The 20,299-nt window shown below is 41.3% G+C and overlaps 1 protein-coding gene across 2 annotated transcripts in view; it reads right to left on the minus strand.

Annotated features, from left to right (window-relative positions):
- Positions 1-5,430, minus strand: part of spag9b (sperm associated antigen 9b) — a 63,821-nt gene extending 58,391 nt beyond the window's left edge. For both annotated transcript variants that reach the window (XM_083787200.1, XM_083787199.1), the window contains exon 1: positions 4,815-5,430. In XM_083787200.1, the coding sequence (XP_083643326.1) occupies positions 4,815-5,114 (300 nt within the window). In that variant the 5' untranslated portion in view covers positions 5,115-5,430. The remainder of the gene's footprint in view (positions 1-4,814) is intronic.
- Positions 5,431-20,299: the final 14,869 nt, after the last annotated feature.

Consider the following 20,299-nt stretch of genomic DNA (forward strand, 5'->3'; position numbering starts at 1 on the left):
GACGTTAACCTTCTATTATGTAGTAGTCACGGTACAGGATTATGCCTATGACACAATCATACTAGGATACGCATACGCAAGATGGGATAAGCAAGACTGATGTCTTCCTTATCCCATTTAGACCAGAGGACGATTCTACAAATGTCTTCTAAATCATGATAGTTTTCTGAAAAACCTATGTTTCTATGTCAGTCGTTCTCAAACATTTTCAAGTCAAGGACCCCCCAAGATTATAGCCTATGTAATTGGCCGCCGACCCCCATCTGAAAATATGTTATTCCAGGAACCTCTCAGAAGCAAAGATTTGAGTTAAAAACGTTGGCTCTGAAAGAATATATATATATATATTCAAAGTGTTCTGCTATTTTTCAATAGCTAAAGTAGAACGTAAACTTAAAACACCAAAAGGCGTTCCCGGTCAAAATGTGCTATGCAAGACATCAGCAAGACATCAGTGTTGCTTATGCGTCGTTCAACCGACTTGCCTTTCCAGGAGGAGACCAGTACATTTAATTGTCATGTCATCCATTGTATTGAGTGTGTGAACTGGACGGTACACAAATAGACAGTAGGCTTGAAGAGATTTGTAAAACTGAAATGATACAACAAAAAAGGTACAACTAATGAACCCATTTAGACCCGAGGACGATTCTAATGCTGACATATTATCTGAAAAACCTCATGTTTCTATGTCAGTGGTTCAACTTCTCAAACTGTTTCAGGTCAGGGACCCCCAAAAATATATGTATTTGGCCGCCGACCCCCATCGGAAAATATATTGTTCCAGGGACCCCCCAAAAATGTTAGTTAAAAACGTATATATATATATATATATATATACACACAGTATATATATATATTCAAAGATTTGTGCCACATTTTCACGATTTTTCAAAAATAGCAGACCTACAAGCTCATAGCACGCCACTCGGTGGCACGCTATGAGCTTGTAGATCTGCTATTTTTCGATAGCTAAATTATAACACCAAAAGGGGTTCCCGCCCCTTAAAAAAATGTAACGTGAAACTACAAGCAGTACTGTATGTATGTGTGTACTAAGTCTGTGTAAAGTCAAAACGTTGTGAGTGTGAAAAATTATTTTTAATCATTTTTATCCCACGATTTTGTAACCCATTTTTCACCCCTGTGTCAATTATCTAATGTGATCCTGGGCTCTACACACCCTCCGCCAACCTAGTCCCCATATATGGGGGACATGGGGAGAGCAACGGACTTGAACTCATGCTTCCTTCAAGCCTTCATGCTTGAGTGTCCTGTCCAAGTTGCTCCTTTACACCCGACAGGGGGGAGTTTCCCTGTTTGGACGTAGCGCGTGGAAGGAACACGTTATTCCAACCAGTTCCTTTCCCCTCCATCAGGGGCTGGCCAGGGGGAGGCAGTTTAGAGACCAAGATTACTGCATGTTTTTTTGTGAGGGTACACGGGGAGAACATACAAACTCCACACAGAAAGGCCCTTTCGCCAACGCCACCTTGGGTATGGGCACTGATGCCGCGGAGGAGGAAACATGCTGCCAGTACCCACAGCGTCCCGAGCGGGAATCGAACCCAGGACCTTCTAGCTGTGAGGCGACAGCACTACCAACTGTGCCACCGTGCCCGAAAAATGCTTTTTGACAAGTAAACCAAATGGGACAACTGAATTCCCATATGTACAGGTCTCTCAGGTAATCAATTATAAAATTGATAGAATTAGGCGTAGGCTGACTTGCTTTGAAACCTGTTATGCCTGTTACTCAAGCTAATGCTATCCTTGCCAAGTTTAATATCAACAGCAGAGCAAGGACACACCCACACACACACAATTTGACAAATCAGAACATGCCAAATGCGTGCCTCTAATTGTTTCTATAATAAGTCTTTTGACTTTTAACAACTTGACTTTTCTGCCTTTTTTCCAATTTAACTTGGAGACATTTCGGCCATGTATGCCTAAATGATCAGATGCAATGATACTAGTCTATTACTAAAACATTATTAACACTACAGTCATGAGTCTTCTACCAAGAAGAGAAACCCACTAGCAAAAGCAATCTGCCAATCTTTTTTTCCCCCTTTTACATACTTTATTTTGATATTTTTGTGTTGTTGTCTGACCAAACAAATCAGTCAGCTCCATTATATGGCCACAAATGGACTGACGGATACAGAGATCTCCGTATATGTGTATGTCAGTGGGATGGGTAAGTCTGAACCTCTAGTATCACATAAACAAAATGAAAAAGTGCTCCACTTTTGTGTATGCAGCAGCACTACAACGTACATGAATGGCTGAACATGTTCAACATGTTATTGCTGTCTACATGCTGTGTTTCTACGATTATATAACGCTCCTGAACATTATATGTAGTATGTAGTATCAAGTTTTTGCAGTCGGTAACACATGCCATGATCCCATAACGTATTATAAACATACTTTAATATGCATTATAATCTACTTCTAACACTGTATAATTATAGACTAGTTATAAAAACTCAACTCATAAATACTCATCTATCTATAAATGCACCACTTCTCTCTCTGTACGTCTGCACGGCTGTAATCCATGTAACTCAAGAACCGTTGGCCCCACCGACTTCAACATCGAGTCGACACACGCGTTCCACACCCCCACAGGGAGTGCTGTGCCCGGTGTCTTGTCGGTCGGACCCACGGTTGTCCAGAACCGCCACAAAAGGCCTCTGCCCGGGCCCTGGACAGGGCCCATGCCCAGGGTCCATGTATGGAGCTGGCCTCCGACTCGGTGCTCTACAGCCGGGCACCGGTCTAGTAATTATAATTATCATAGTTGTAATACAATAAAATAATTAGGCTGTATAATGTATTATAATCACAGTCATTATGTCACATTATATCATATTGTCAATCACACACTATGGTGTGATTGTAATTTTTGTGTCCATTAAGTGTCAAAGTAAAATAAATAGCATTCAATTCATGCAAGAAAACAAAACATTTCTGCCTACACTTTCAGGAATGTAATTACTTAATTACTAAGCACATAATTATAGCAATTATAAATTACTCTAACAATGATACTTGACAATATAATGATGATTATACAATTCCCTTTGTGTAATAATAGTTCTAAAGCATTATGATGATGCATGAATTCTTATAACCTAATTATGCAGTGTTATGCACTATGGCAGGTTTAAATTTCAACAGGTGGTCCGTGGAGGTATCACATGTGGTCCCTGACCATGCATTTAATAATGTAGGATTTGTTGATTTATTTTGTATTATTTTACTTTCCACTAGTTGAGAAACCGTGAAGTGAATGACCTGGTGACCTGACCGTCCATGTAGTCATTTACTGACAAGTTGGAGGTCGAGAAATTCAACAGAACAAGGTAGTTACTAGAATCTCAAGAGGGGGAAGTGCACCAGATTGTCTGGTTGAGTCATTAATAGCCCATTATTACTAGTCAATGGACCAATGGGTGAGAAACAGTGGGATGTTGTATACACATGGGATGCAAGTGTTACAAAAGCACTAATTTTACCCCACCTAACACAACAACGGTGGTCCCCAGGTTCATTCTAAGTCAGGGTGGTGGTCCCTCGTTCACAATCAGTTGAAAGCCCCTGCACTATATAGTTGCATAGCAACTTAGCAACTACATGTTAGTGTAGTCTGTATCAACTAGATAACATATAACAACATGCTACAACTTAAGGTTGCACACGATGCAGCAAGATGAGAGTGCTAAACTATCACATCCAGGTGCACATTACTGTGAAGGCTAGGGCTAAATTGGTTCATCATGGGTTGCTAGTGCTACGAGAATAGTATAGATAGGCAGTGTCATACTAGTGAGTGAGTGAGGGGAAAGGGAAATGAGAAAGCGAACAACAGGGAAATAAAGAAGAAGTTTGAAAAACAAGGCAATGTATCATTAATGCACATTTAAAGATGAGTAGACTGACAAGTCTGAAAAGTAATGGTAAATACAACTGAAAGAACATAAGTACTAGCTTATTAATGCTAAGGGGTATTTGCGAACAAGAGTGTCCTTTGACTGAATCCAAAACAATGGGGGCACATCATGTTTTGCATCTATGACTAATATTATAATTGGGAGCAGGCTGAATTGAAAGCTGTCAGTGCTAGGACTTTCACACTGCATCTAGTCTGCAGAGCATGCATTTGAATCAGCAAAAAGCATACAAACCACATTGTGGTTTGAAACGCATGCCGCTGATGCAGAACTGGAAATCAAATCAGTGATGGCATTACACACTAAACTACAAGATTGGTGGAAAAGTTATTTATTCCACCCTGCTGAAGGTGGTAGTGGGGCAGGTGGGTGGGTGGGGCAGGTGGGTGGGTGGGCCTCTCTCTAGCAACCTGGGGAGAGGGGTCCAGAGTAGACTTCTAGGGTACTCCTTTCTAGGGGTTCCAGCACAGGGAGGGTGCCCCCACAGATAAATGATTGATTAGGAAGAAAATTGACCAGTCTGTAACTCTCAGAGTTAAATCAACACTATTTTACTATGGAGAGTAGTCTCAGATATTTAATAAAAAGCAGAGGTCCTGACCTATGAAATGGGTGGCCTGACCCTAACCTAGCCCAAACATTTAGAACCTAACCCACATTCAATACAAGCATAATTAAATAATGTGTTACTTCTTGACAGTGTGTTGTTGGAGCACAAATCTGTGCTCTCCAACACAAGTCGTGTGGCCTTGTTGTAGCAAAGCGGATGATCTGGTCATCGTCTCCGTGAAGTGCACCAACAACAACAACACTTTTTTGTGCACAAAAACAAAGCGCAGAACGAACACCCACCTCCTCTGCATGTTTCCTCAGCGCCTTCTCTCGCTCGTACTGGGTGACAAGTTGCTCGTTGTCCTCCTTTAGGAGCTCCAGCTCCACTTCGTGCTCCTGGTTGACGGCGAACACCGAGTCCAAGTTCTCCAGCACGGCGACCACAAGTGGCATAAGTTCCTTCACCACGTCCTCGTCGTATTGGCCGATAAGCCTCTCGAACTCGCGGTATATGGAGCTGGCCAGGCCGGACACCCGCTCGGACATCATCGCCGCGGACCCCGAGTCGTCCTGGTACAGGACGACGTCGTCTAGCTCCATTCTTCTTTGCTCTTATTCCAAGTTCTTTCTTTCGTTCTTACTTATATCTTCCCCCAGCTAACCAGCTAGCCGCTGCAAAGCTCCAGTCCCAAGCCCGCCTCCTTGTTTCTATCCACCAACCACAACTATATACTCTTTCTAAAACATGGTTCTATAAAGCGTACCCGTCCAGCCGCTGGAGTTGTTGTTAAAACAACTTTGTTTAGTTCCCAGACGGGAGACGGCTGAGTTTTTAATGTCTCTCGCCGCCGTTCGTTGTAAAGTGTGTGTGTCACTCCGCTTGGTCTTGGAATACAGTTTGTCCTCCTTTCCTTTCTGTCTGGTCTCTCTCTCTCACACACACACACACACACACACACTCCCAACAGATGAGCTCCTGTGTTGTTGACGGGTCACCGTGACGTCATCACGGACTAAAGAGAGCGGGGAGGGACACGGATCAGATGGAGCTAAATCATTCCCCCTGTGATGTGCTGTAACACCGTCCAGTGCCATAAGATGATGTGGGACCCTTAAAAAATCACACTCGTGTGAAGTGAGGGGCGCTCTTGCCGCTCTTACCGTCGTACATCATCTCATTCTGGCCCATGGCCATGTACCTGTCTAAATACTTCCTTAATGTCAACGAAGTCCACACCCACAACACCAGAGGGAGTTCAACAAACCTTGATGAATTGAAAATGGTGGGCCCTATTGTAAACAAGTGTAATGCTATAGTGTCGGCCACTCACAGTTAACAGTTTTTGTATTGAGTTGTACTTGAAATGTACTGTAATTCTGCAAACTGTTAATCAATCAATCAATCAATCAATAACCATGTGCAACCCAGATTCGGCACAAAATTAATTTCGCTCCTATGCCACCAAAATGTGGAACGCCCTACCAACAGTCATGTTCAAACAATCAATCAGAATTTGCGTCCCTCAGTCAATTTTGAGTGTTTGCGTTTACACAAACACTAAAAATTGTCTATTCATTGTCAATGGCATTTAATGTTTGTTTATGTTTACACACTAAAAGATGGAAAATATATATTTTCATGAGCCGAGTCTTAGACTCCCTGATATTTCTGACTAATTGTAGAACTGTGGCATGTCAGATCGACTAGTATCCGTTTGACTTTTACCAGTAGTATTTACGATTTATTATATTATAATTTTTTTAATCTGTCAAATTTTTCATCCCACTAGGTTGTTTCCCTTATTTTGTTTTGTCTTGTCCTTCTCTTTTTGATTTTATTTAAATGTTATGTCTACATTTTGTTAGTCTTAATTCTTTGATGCTTCTGTTTTGATCACTTTCACCTTTTCCTTTTTGTAAACTTGAAAATATCAATAAACGTTGTTGGGAGGGAAGAAAAATCACATTAGTGTCAAGTGAGGGGCGCTTTTTATCAGCATACATCATCTCATTCCGGCCAATCACTTTTGGCATCCTCACTTTTTATCCTCACATTCCGTGCTCAGCCAATCCAATCATCGCTGTGGGGTACACACAAAACACAAAGTTGAGCATAGCACCCCTCAAATTATAATAATTTGGTGCCGGTAACAAACAAAAAGCATTCTCATTAGGTTCCACTGTAAATACAGAATAATCATTATGCACTGTGCTAAAGCGATCCTTGGTTTATAAATCCATCTGTGCCAGTTTTTGAACACGATTTGTAGTGGAAAGATTTTTTTTTACTTTTCATGGCTGCCAACCCAGCCTGATGTGTGGGAGTTCCGACTTCTTCAGGCCGTACAAAATAACTGCTACCTTGCATAATGTCTTCAAACAAGGACTGAAGTCTACAATGTACAGCCCTCCATTGTAAGCAAAGGCTGAACGACCAGCGCGTCCTCTTGGAAGAAGCCGTCGTTTGACACTGAAGTAGTCTTGTGCATGTGCAGACCCCAAATACAAAAATCTTTGTTCCAAGCAGCAGTGAGGGGCACTCTTATCACACATCACATTCTGTGCTCAGCCAATCAAATCATCACTATGGGGTACACTACACACCCAAGTGGAATAGTAAGAGTGGCAACACACTTTGATCTCGCCACAAAGCGGGTGCCTATGGGCTATAGTTCCAAACATTGGAACTATCCCATTGAGATAGAATGAGCATTTCCGCATTCCATTGTTACACTGGGAGTCAACGCTAGTGTCATCACTCTCATACTATACCACTGGGGTACACACAAAGCTGGGCATAGGACACTAGTACTACTAAAACAAAAACTGTAAAATGAGGTAATGAGGCAAAATTAGCTTGAAAACAAACGGAATCAACTGATTCCTTTGCAAGTTTCATGAAAGCTTGAGAAAATCATCTTTATTGTCACATCAGTTAAGTAAAAACGTGGGTGAAATTCGTTTTTATGCATAGTTCCCATCGTGTTATTTTTCCAAGAAAACAGAAAGGGAAGGAGGAGGGGGGTGGTTAGGAGATCAAGACAGGAATGAAAATGTATAAGCTTGTTCCACAAATGGCACAACCGTAGGGTCTCTCTTAGCTTATTTACAGGCTGTACAGTCGTACAACCAAGGGGTCTCTTATTCCACAAAGAAAATTACACATAGTACCCGAGATAATATATGGTGCGTGAGCATAGCAGCCGCTGTGTACTGTGCTAGATACTGTAGTGTAGGACATTATTCAAGGTGCAACATTGTTCAAGGTGCATATACAGGTCCATCTCAATTAATTAGAATATTGTGTAAAAGTTCATTTTTTTCCCTAATAAAATTCAAAAAGTGAAACTAGTGAAACCATTCATTGTGCATAAAGTGAATTATGTAAAACCTTTTTTTTTGTTTTAATCTTAATGATTATGCCGGACAGCTCATGAAAATCAAAACATTTTATCTCAATTAGAAGACAACTAAAAAAAAAAAATGTAAAGAGAAATGTCGACCATCTGAAAAGTATATTAATGTATGCAGTCAACACTTGGCCTGGTCTACTTTTGAACAAATTATTTCATCAATGTGGCGTGGCATGGAGGTTATCAGCCTTTGTCACTGTTGACTTATGGAAGCCGAGGTTTGCTTTGATAACAGCCGTAAATTTGTATTGTCGAGTCTCATGTCTCACAATACAACATAGATTCTCTGTGGGGTTCAGGTCAGGCCAGTTGGCTGGTCAGTTAAGCACAGTAATACCATGGTCAGTACACCAGTTACTAGTAGTTTTGGCACAATAACCACCACCATACAGCATGCTGGCTGGGCCAGGCTAACGGAACACTAACAGTGGTTATTATGATGTAGCCATTCCTTGACTACCTTGATGTCCAAGGAGCAGATTTCGTCAATGTTTGCAGTAATGGTGAAGCGGAGGTGTTCATTGCAGCTGTTGAGGTATTCATGGAACGTGTGTAGGTCTTGCCGAGTGCCTGAGAAGAATATACAAAAATTATCTATAAATCCTTTATAGAATTTGACATGCTTATGGAATGGATTTTCTTGGCACAATACTCAATTAAATTCTCCCCATATGGTTAAAATGTACCCATATATACAGGTAGTGGTATACATTAGATAACTGTGGGGCAATGTTACTACCCATCGCACTTCCCACCCTCTGTATATAAAAATCGTCTTTGAAAATGAAGTCGTTATTTTGTAGGACCGTCAGCAAAGTGGTCAGTTCCAAGATACAATTAGTGCTAGGATAATCATCAGTTGAACGTTGCTCCAGCAAATATTCAATGACTTCCAGACACAGCCTGTACACTATTGACCATTATGTAGACCGCATCTTGCCAGCAAGGTGGTAACTAGATGCAGTTTCCTATTGACAGCCTATACATCCAAACAGAAAAGTCCTATCTGATTGCAATAAACAACATCAAACTCACCAACATTTCAGCTGTACGAAAAACTTTAATCATCCTCTATCTGCAAAGTATAGATATGTTATGAGCTACTTCCTGTCAAACTCGTTGGATATCACTCACCGGCCCTGCGTACCACCTGTTTAGAATTTTCACATAATGCAGGAGGCAGCAGGAGGTTGCTTTAGTTTACTGAAAACAAGCACTTCCAAACTCCAAGGAATGGATTTTTATGAAACGCATACTTTGCAGATAGAAAGAGGATACTTAAAGCTTTTCGTAGAGCTACAATGTTGGTGAGTTTGACGTTGTTTAATACAACCAGATAGGACTTTTCTGCTTAGATGTATACGCTGTCAATGGGAAACTGCACCTAGTTACCACCTTTCTGGCAAGATGGCAGCGGTCTGCATATGGTCAATAGCAGAGCAGCATGATGAAGTTACATCCCATTACTCTACAGTAGTCATCTAAAAAAAAAACAGTTGTGTTTGAATCTGACCCACCATGGCCTGTGCTGAATTTCATCCCATCTTCTAAAAGCAAAATCTTAAGTGTAAATTTAACTGAGAACAAAGTTGAACCAAATGGACTGATTATTTTACCGTTTACAGCCTTCCTGTCCCTCTCCTCTGTGCGGTCTAATGACTCTGAATGTACTGAAAAGACTCTAATGTACTGTACAGTGTACATACCTACATTTGTAAACTACATTCTGAACATCCTGTGTGTGTGCTTCTTGCCTGGAGAGGTCCATCGTGAGTTATTGCTACTGCAAAATAAGACCCGTATCACAATACAATATTACATTTTGAGAGTTAAACAGTTAAATTATATTTAATATTTTAGATGTAAGAGCGATGTAATGAGAGTAGAGGATTGTCATTACATCTGCCCGAGCCATAGTCACAACCATACCATGCAGTGACAAAAAAACGCAGCGAGGAGGAATGTGGACCAAATTATTATTATTATTTATTCTACTACTGTGCCACTTGGAGGCAGTAAAACACTAAACTTAATAATACTGGAGAAGGAAATTGCTACCAAAGGGAAACAGATACTGTATGCATCATTAAATGACACATATCTTCGAATCATCATCACCTTCAGTTTACGTTGGTTAAGCTACAGCAGCTCTGCTCAGCCTCATGATGAAGCGTGTCTGTGATGGAAGATCTGTACACACTGGATGTGCTACGTTTGTCCTCCTGAAGTGCTGCTCTGCATGGTCACACAGCTGTTCACTAGGTTATCCAGACACTCCACTTAACCTAAAGGAAACAAGAGGAAACAAGAGAATCACAAACAATGTTCCTTCAGAAAACATTGATGTCGACATAGAAATATGTAGGCATTTAACATTTACATTCATATTTTACATTACACAACATTGTTGTCAACAAGTCAACAATCCTATTTTCAAATGCCAATATGTCAAATTCCTGGAAACAAAATATGTGTATATAAATGCTTTCAGCTGTTAAGACAAAGTAAAATAAAGTAGTCCCTCCTCTAGTACTGCAACGTCAGACTCCTGGTATGACTATGAACCAATCATCTGTCCAATCATAATGACGTTTTTTTTTCAACGTAAACCTTCTGTTTAATTATGAGTGAATCTAGGCTAGGGAACGCCTTTTCTGCAACTGTTATGACAGTCTTACCTTTAACATTTATTTTGCCACATACAATTAGACACCTAGTGTAAGCTTGTATTACCTCCTGTGGTGACAGTAGTCAGCCCCAAGCTACTGCTTCACCTCGGGCAACATGACATCACGAAAAGCAAATCAACCACTACCACTTAGCGTTTTACTTCAGCTAATCATGCAATTAAAAAACAGCAAGTTCACAAAGCTTCGCATCTTGAAGTTTATAAACAAAACTTTTGGATGCCACGCAAAATAAACGATTATATTAACTGCATACACCCATTTGCTGGCTTAAGCATCGATTACCACCATGGACAGCGACGCTCTGTCTTTCTCTCTGACTCATGTCTGTCTGTCCGTCTCTTGGAAATCCCAGGAATTCTAGACTGTCCTGTAACATTTTGAACTTAATGTTTGGCTACATCCATTGGTCAATTTAAACAGTGTGCTTCAAATGTGTTTTAAATTCTAATTTGAGAGGTTTAGATGTGCATTATTTCATGTTCTGTCTGCCTCCTACAGCTCTCAGTCTTCCAAGTGGTCCATCCTCAGTCCGTCCGTCCGTCCGTCCGTCCGTCAAGCCTCGTGAAATGCTCCATATATGGCCATCTCCAAATAATATATGGAATATGAAGATCACGACACTGACATCAGTAGGCCAACCACAGTTAACTATTGTTGGTCTGCACTACACCGTTCTAACGGACCTGAAGTGGGGTCGCGGAAATTTGTAGTCCCTGTGTGTCTATCACATGGACTCATGGAGAAGACAGGATCAACACCTAGATCTGCATATATGGAGCCGGCCAGCAACTCTACATCTGACCTCAAACCCTTAGATCTTCATATATGACCTGTTCTGACATTCCATATGTTCCCCACCCATCCTTCCTCTTCGATGTCTCCCTTTTACCTGTCCATTCAAAGGGCCCGCCTCAAAGTCATTAGTGCGCCCGGCAACCGGAGAAAACTAGTTCTCAAGGCCCGAAAATTAAGGCCTGGCCCTACCTGGGCCCTCATCAAACCCTGTATACTCAAGACACTGCCCCTGCTGCCACGCTTAGCTCTTCATATACGGAGCTGACCTGTTCTGACATTCCATGTTGATCTGACCTCATCAAACCCTGTACACTCAAGACACGCTCCATATATGACCAGTACAGAATTAATTCCATATGTTGATCTTCCCCACTAGGCCAAAGCACCAGCGCTCACCCAGCAGTCTGCTGTCAGCCTGTCACCGAGGCGGATGCGTGCACGCAACCTCAGCCTTTAGGGCGAGGTCGGTTCTCACCCTCAGGGTCTAGTTACTGGTGTACTAGACTATATAGTACAGTCATTACTTGCGCAAGCAGAGCGCACAAGTAATAGTTGTCGTACAGGGCGATGTTTGATGCGTCGTGCCAGCGTATGATGTAATGACTACTTGTGCTTGATATGACAGTGGTGTCAGATTATATACATGTATACATAGGGGCATTACCTTTAATCCTCCCGACACTAAAACATATCGTCATTACGTCACCATCGAAAAACAATTACACCCTGGCATTGGGTACTTTAATCCACATCTTTATTACGTCATCATTGAGAGCTAGTTATACCAGTTATACCCTGACGTCATATGCTGCTACGATACATATGCATACGCAAAGTAACACCAGTATTTTCTGTACCTGTCAGTTGTGTGTTGGTTTTTGCTGCACTGTTCTCCTCATCCAAGTCCAAGACCACCTCCTCCTCCTCCTCTACCACCACCTCCTCCTCCTCCTCCAAGTCAACCACCTCCTCACCACCACCTTTTTGAGCTGCTGCTAATATTAAATAATAATGATAAAATGTATTTATTATATTATTATTTATCATATAGTGACTTGATATTGATAATTTGCTGAACAATTTACAAGCAACAATACAATAATCATTGTGCATTCAACCATGCATTATATGAGTTGGACTACAAAGTATTTGTCCTCATTATAACCTCCAAGTCAACCACCTCCTCACCACCACCTTTTTGAGCTGCTAATATTAGCAGTTAAATAATATATTAAATAATAATGATTAAATGTATTTATTATATTATTATTATATATTATAAATGTATTATTTATCATATAGTGACTTGATATTGATAATTTGCTGATGAACAATTTACAAGCAACAATACAAGAATCATTGTGCATTGAGCATGCATTATAAGGAGTTGGACTACAAAGTATTTGTCCTCATTCATAAAGTGTTGGACTGTGTTGCCAAATGCATCGCCTGCTATTTAGCCATTTTGAACGTGCTTCCAACTGCCCACCTGTTGTGTTGTCGGTCGACTCGGCTGCTGAGGTGCTGGGACCTGCACCCTTAAATAGGTCTGTTATCTTTGCATATTTAGATGCATCTGCCTGTAGCTGTTTTCTTTTTTTAGTCTTATCTTCTCACCACTCTTTCTTTTTGACATTTTCCCCGTCACTAGTTCTTCTCTCTCTCAATCAAATCATCACAAAAAACAGCTGATGATGCCTGCCTGGCTGCAGTGGCTGGGAGGGATCATTAGGGATGCAAAGAGAAATGACACCACCAAGAGCCAATCAGATTCCACCCCCAGGAAGGCCAGTCCAGCGCGCTGCCGCTGTCTCTCTGCAAGTGCATGTTAAAGTTGCGCGACACGGCCGACACCACAGTACTACGAAGCATAATTGTGTATCTTCAAAATAAAAAATAAAATATATGATTTATTTATTTTTATAAACGGCTGGCCCAGACCGGCCTGGACTGGACCGGCCGTTCGGGAGTTGTCCCGAAATTCCCACTTCAAACAATTATGAACTTTACCCCAAAGCGCCACCAATGTTTACAAACAAGAGACCTTTTTAGGTTCATTTAAAAACTGAATCCATTGAATGTTAGCATTTAGCAGATTAATGCTACAATCTGGGATTCCATTTGTAAAAATGTCTTATTGCAACCAACTCAAAGAAATTGTAATATTAAAACAAAACTTCTAAATTAAAGTTCCCGCTCGTCTCGTTTACAGTCAGCCAAGGTGAAGCAGGTACAACGCAACTCAAACGCGTCGCATGTCGACCATTCATCTGTTGGGAGTGGCCGCGCCTAATTTGCATATTTTGGTCATAAATCACGAAGCAGTTATTGTAGAGCGTCATATCGTTCCTGATGTCCACATCGCTGAAGATGAATTCCTTTGCGCCAGAGATGGTGATGATGGAGTGCAACACACGAAAGCAGCTCTCCTCTGGAGACGTTGAGCAGTTCTTCAACAGGGATCAATTCTTCCAGTTAGACCTGCGGGAGTTTGAGTACTTCAAGTTTGCCGCGCTGAAGCTGGATTCATTCGAGTTGTTGGACGCTGAGAACTTCCAGCAGCAGCCAGAGGAATCGCCGGAATCAGCCGTTGCCTACAGTGAAGAGATCAGGCGTGTGCTTCACAAGGGACGGTTTCTGCCGAGTCAGAGGGGGCAGCAACGGTCGTCTTTTGGTCGTCAGCCTGAGCACAACCACAAGGTCAACGAGGAGAAGAAGTCAGCCGGGAAGGTAACGTTCATCATGGGTGAACTGTTACAAACGGAGAGAGCCTACATCAGAGACCTGCGTGAGTGCCTGGAGACATACATGTTGGAGATGACCTGCGGTGGAGAGGAGGACATACCTGCTGGCATCCTCAACAAGGAACACATTGTCTTCGGCAACATCAAGGAGATCTGTGACTTTCACAGCAACATTTTCGTGGAAGAGTTGGTCAACTGTCAGCTACCAGAAGATGTGGGACAGTGCTTTGTGACATGGGCTGAAAGGTTCAGCATGTATGTGAGTTACTGCAAGAACAAGCCTGCCTCCAGTGATCTTATTCTGGAACACGCTGGAAGCTACTTTGACCACATCCAGCAGAAACATGGCCTGGGCGCAGCCAGTTCTATTGACTCCTACCTCATTAAGCCAGTACAGAGAATCACCAAGTACCAGCTCCTGCTGAAGGACTTACTCTCTTGCTGTGGGAAGGGAGAGGGAGGAGACATTAAGGCTGCTTTGGAGGTGATGCTGAGTTTTCCCAAGAAGGCAAATGATGCCATGGACATTGCAATGTTGGTGGGTTGTGATGAGGACCTGGATGTCCAGGGGGACTTGATACTTCACGACCGTTTCCAGGTGTGGAAACCAAAGTCTATCATCCACAAAGCTCGCATGTCTCTCAACTGGAAGGCTCAGTACCACCACCTGTTCTTGTTTGAGAAGTTGCTGGTCTTCAGCAAGGAGATCAAAGACTCTGCTGGCAGAACCACATACCAGTACACAAATAAAGTACTGACATCGGACCTATGGGTGACAGAGAACATTGATGGGGGCCCCGGTACGTTTCTTCTGTGGGCAGGAAAGCGCCCCTTTCACAAGACTGTACTTCAGGCATCCAGTGTGAAGGCCAAACAGAAGTGGATGAAGACCATCAGGGAGGTGTCACCACTTCACTTGTCAGGATGGCTATTGGCAGAAGAAACACCAGCACTGTCCCAACCCCCCAGCAACAGTACAGGACAGATAGACAATATACCCAGCCATCCAGGTCAGAAACTTTATGGAAACATACTGTGGAAATGGCTGACCAGCCGCAGTAGCCGCATTTACAATGACTTATCCTGAATATTGTCATATTATTGTATATATTATTACCTTATTATTGTATTATGCCTATGCTCTTATTACTTCTGTGACATGTGAATATTATATATATATATATATATATATATTATATATATAATAGTTTATTAATGTTATTATCCTGTAATCAATTGTATTGTATTGTATTGTATTGTATATAGTTGTGGTACCAGTAAATAAACCAAGTTCAGTGAATTTGCCAGACTACACCCTAAAATCCTGAATCTTAATTGAACTCAACCTATAGGGGTATACATTTGCATGTGTATGACCCAGAGGGTCCTGTTACATGTAGCTAAAGCAATCATATGGGTTATCATTTCTGTAGTGGAAGAAGCACTCAGATTCTTTATTGGATTTAAAGTAGTAATGTTGAGGTACTCTGTTACTGGTAAAAGTCCTGTACTCATAATTTGACTTGGCATCAATCAATAGCATCTCTACAAGGGTGTAACATCGTGATGCAAGGTGCTGTGAACTTCTAGATCAGCTATTTTTTTAAAGGGCTTAAATTGAGTGTTTTGTCTTTATAATTTAAATCTTCAGAGAAACTAGTAAAGCCGTTTAAAATAATTGTAGTGGCGTTAAAAAAGGGTACAATATTTGCCTCTGAGATGTACTAGAATAGTAAAGTGTCAAAAAATTGAAATACTCTGGATAAGTAAAAGTACCTAAACATTGTACTGAAGTACACTACTAAATGTGCATAGTTACTTTCCACCACTGCTGTAGTGTTGTACTAAATAACCAGCCACAGTTTGTCTCAGAAGGTTTCAGCTACTGTGAAAGAGGCTTGTTCTACCCAAAGCCTCAGCCACATTAAAAGCATAAAATTGACTACAGCACTATTCAAATAATAGATGTAGTTATGGTTGTTAAGCTAGATTTGAAATAATATTTCTATTTAATGCACATCTGTTTACATAAATTAGTCTAGAACTGCAAAAAAGGAAAAAGAAAATGGTTACAACATGTTGGAAATCAACATGTTGATCAAATAAATCAACAACTTATTGACTTATTTCTCATTCACAATTTATTATTTGCAACTTGTTGAGCACAATACATTGTGGTGTATTTCAACATTGACTAATATGGTGTAATTTTAACAAACCAGTTAACAGTTTTATTAACCCATTCTGAACTGAGATCAGATTCTAAAAATGTCAGTCGTTCTTCGATTTTAAAAAAATAGCAGATCTACAAGCTCATAGCGTGCCACCGAGTGGCGCGCTATGAGCTTGTAGATCTGCTATTTTTCAATAGCTAAAGCATAACATGATGCTGACACCAAAATGGGTGCCCGGTCAGAATGGGTTAAACATCAGTCAGCATCAAAACTAAGTACATATAATAATAGTGTAATATAAATATGGCTACTGTGAAAAAAGGTCTATTGGCGAACATCTTTAACTTACAAGGACTTAAAGCTACCAAAAGATAAAATGCCACAAAATAAACACTATAAAATATATATCATAACATGTATATGGCTTGTAGACGTTTGCAAAGCACACCATGCTGGCTAAAGTGTGGAAAAGTTTCAGAGGAATCAGATTCTCAACTGTCACATGCCAAAACAAATTACTCCCTGCACATAATTCTACATTCACTCAAACTCTGGGCTCTGACTGGGGAGTGGGGAGGGAGTCTGAGATGGGTGGGCTCTGAGTCTGTGTGAAAGATAGGCCACATAAAAAGGTTATGTACTATGGACATCAAAATCAGATGGAAATATTAATTTTTTATGTGGTGACATAATTAAACTTTATCTTGATACCGCACACTGATTATCAAGAAAATGAAAACACGGCACTCCATGTCAAAAAGGTTGCCAACCCCTGGTCTACACTACAGTAGGCTATGTGTCCTGCGAGCTAACCTGTTAAACCCTTACTGCTCCTCTGGCGCCGAATTAATAGCAGCCACTGCTCCTAATAGTTGGGCTATGGTAGGTTAAATGCAGAGATCAACCCCTTTCCCATTTCCACTCTGGACCTCTGCGGCCACAAAAACAGATTACATTTTGAGAGTACGGTTTATATTATATTTTACACTAGTATTTTGGCGATGTAATGAGAGCATTATTTATTTCCCATGCTACAACTTTCCTCCCCTAACTTTAATGACTCCAGTTTCACACATCCATCCTCCTCAAAGTTGGTCACAATGCCTTCTACTATTGTGACACTAGGGGGAGTAAAGTGCTGCTAAAGAATATTCCCCCTTTGATGATTTCCAAAAGGGAAACACTAAACCAGATAACAGATGTTTAAAACCACAGTGATTTATAAGTCTATGAAACAACTTTCCACCCAACATGAAACCAATATTACATCATTTACATGAGGTATCCATGATCCTCTGAATAATCAAAACCACCATCTTCACTTCTTTGGTTCAGCCAGAGCCTAGGGCAGTGTGTGCGTACAGAATCAACTGAATTAAGCGTTGTGTTTCTTTACTTTTTCTTCTGTCTTGCACACTCCATGCTCTCCCATAGCAAGGCCAACTCCGCTATCATCCGCGTTGTCCAGTTGGTTCATAAGAGCTTCCGTGAGTCCGTCTAAACACAAGAGCGACAATATAGATTACACATACAGCAAAAAATACGAAAACAAAACCCACAAATGAATACTTAGTAGGGACTTATCTGGCGGGTGAGTGCTGCGCCGTGAGTCTCACATACGCTCCCGTATTTAATTTTCTTCAACATTAATTTGCATTAATCTAAACAGCTGTTTGTGTCAAGAGTATATCCACACTGAACGTGGAAATCACGACATACCTAAGTCGTTTCTTGCTGCTGGAGTTCAAGTTATCTTGATGTCCAAGAAGCTGAATTCCTTTTACTTAATGTCTGCAGTCACGGTGAAGGAGCTGGTGTTCATTGAAGCTGTTGAGGCTGCATCAATGTTTGACACAAGCAGAGAATATGCAATCAGGCAACAGGAATCCCAATTTGAACCCAATGTGTGCAGTTAACTCTATAACCATATGATATAACAAGGTTATAGACAATAATTCATGAACACCTAACGGTACATTTACTGTAGCACATTGTTCTCTACACAGCCAAGCTGTGCATGAAAATGCAATGTTAAATGTATTACGTTATTAAAAGTTTGCAGAACTAGTAACTAGGAGGATTAAAGACAGCCTCAATTGTTTCCATTGGGGTCCTTCATATTCAATCAGAAATTAAGAACACATAAGGCTGCCATATATAGTAGTCTACATGATTATATTAAGACATTGTCGAACAGGTTATACTAAGCCTAATAAAGTTATTAGTGAGCTTTGAAGGCGGTGAGCGGATGACTGCTGTCCATCCATATAAACAGTAACCACGTCCTGTCTGCAAGGAGGGTCGCTGATGTCAACATAGCCCTAGCCGCCATATTGACAACTTATGGTCCATGTGACCGACGCGTTTTGTGAACGCTAGTGATTTACCTGAGGACCTCAGGCTGAGGTTAGTGATTACCCACAGATTCATTCCTGCGCACCCTTGAGAAATGATAAGCCATAGACAGGAGAAGGAGATACGCATAACAGATAGGCAGGAATATAAGCACCAGCGACAGATTTTACATTACAGTAACTCAACCATTGGCCCCGCCTCCTAGTCCAAACCTGTCCATTGATTGGTGGGGCGATCTCCCCCACAGTCCTCTTGTTTACGAACAATAAAACTTGCGATTCCATGTTGAAACTTGAACTTTTAGCAATGCTACAATTTGAGAATCCATTTGAAAATGTGTTTGAGATTCAGTTTAGGCATTTTCATCCGAGATTGGATATCCGGCCTTAATTCTCGTTCTAATTAATCATATTTTTCATTCGCCCAATGTTGACTTCACCGCGGAGTGTTCAGGTGTTTATGGATGCACTGATTGCACTCAACCAATCATCTGCTAGGAGTGGTACACCTGATTTGCATACGTTACAGTACAATTCCCCAGACATTATCATAACTTTCTCATTGTTCCTTTTCAACCTACTGAAGAGGCTACATTCTGAGTTTTCCTGCCAACGATGGGAAAAGTTCCTGAAAGCCAGCTTGACCGTCAGGTTACCCACCACCATTCTGACCGCACGGAGGCGCCGTCTAGCTCCTCCAACAGGAGGAAGAGGAGGTGGAGGAGGAAGAAGACGTTCAGTAACGCCATCACCGTCTCCAACTCCACAGACTCCTGTAGCTCCCAGGGTCAGAGGCGGCGTCGTCGTCGTAGAGGGAGAGGCAGCCGGGCAATATACAACCGCCAGAGAACTCAGTTGCACGACTTGACCGAGCTTATGCTCAGTCAGAGAGCGATGTGAGCCACCAGCCTGGTCCACCCACAAAACGGTCCTTTTGAGGGCCACCAATTGTTAATAAAAGAGTATCCTTGTACCTACACTAGCTTAGCTCCAATGCCGCAACGGGATTAGAGGTATGGACCAGAGCTAACAGTAGGTGTGTGTACACACACACACACACCATGCCAGGGCAGAACCTCTGCCACTATGAGGCAATTTTTCGCATAAAACATTTTAGATTACCCCTACATTTTGTCCAAGCATAACACAACTCTGTACACACAGCATCGCTATGGTCATTAAGTCCAATTCTATTATTAGCCATTTTAACCCATAACCCCTAGCAAAACACATTGATGCAGTTGTAAACATTTTTCCTCAGCCACTTTTTATTTGCTAAAGTCTGCCATCTTGTGGACACTCCAAAGACAGTTTGATGAAACAATATCCTTCCAATAACATACCATGAAACCATTTAAGTACAATTTACATTGCTGGCATAAACAATATAACAAAGGAATACAAAGATTTCCAAGTTTATGGACTAGTGTCTATTAACTGTTAATATACATCGCCTTTGTTAGTAACATTGCCCATGTATCATGACCCTTTACAATTAGGTTCATTTTTGAACAGAAGTCGTTGTAAAGTTTACAACGACTTCTGTTCAAAAATGAACCTAATTAATTAAGGAGAAAACAAAACAGTGTGGTTGTTTTAACCAGTCAAATTATTG

This window comes from Protomyctophum parallelum (assembly GCF_964188405.1).
Source record: "Protomyctophum parallelum genome assembly, chromosome: 17".
NCBI lineage: Eukaryota > Metazoa > Chordata > Actinopteri > Myctophiformes > Myctophidae > Protomyctophum > Protomyctophum parallelum.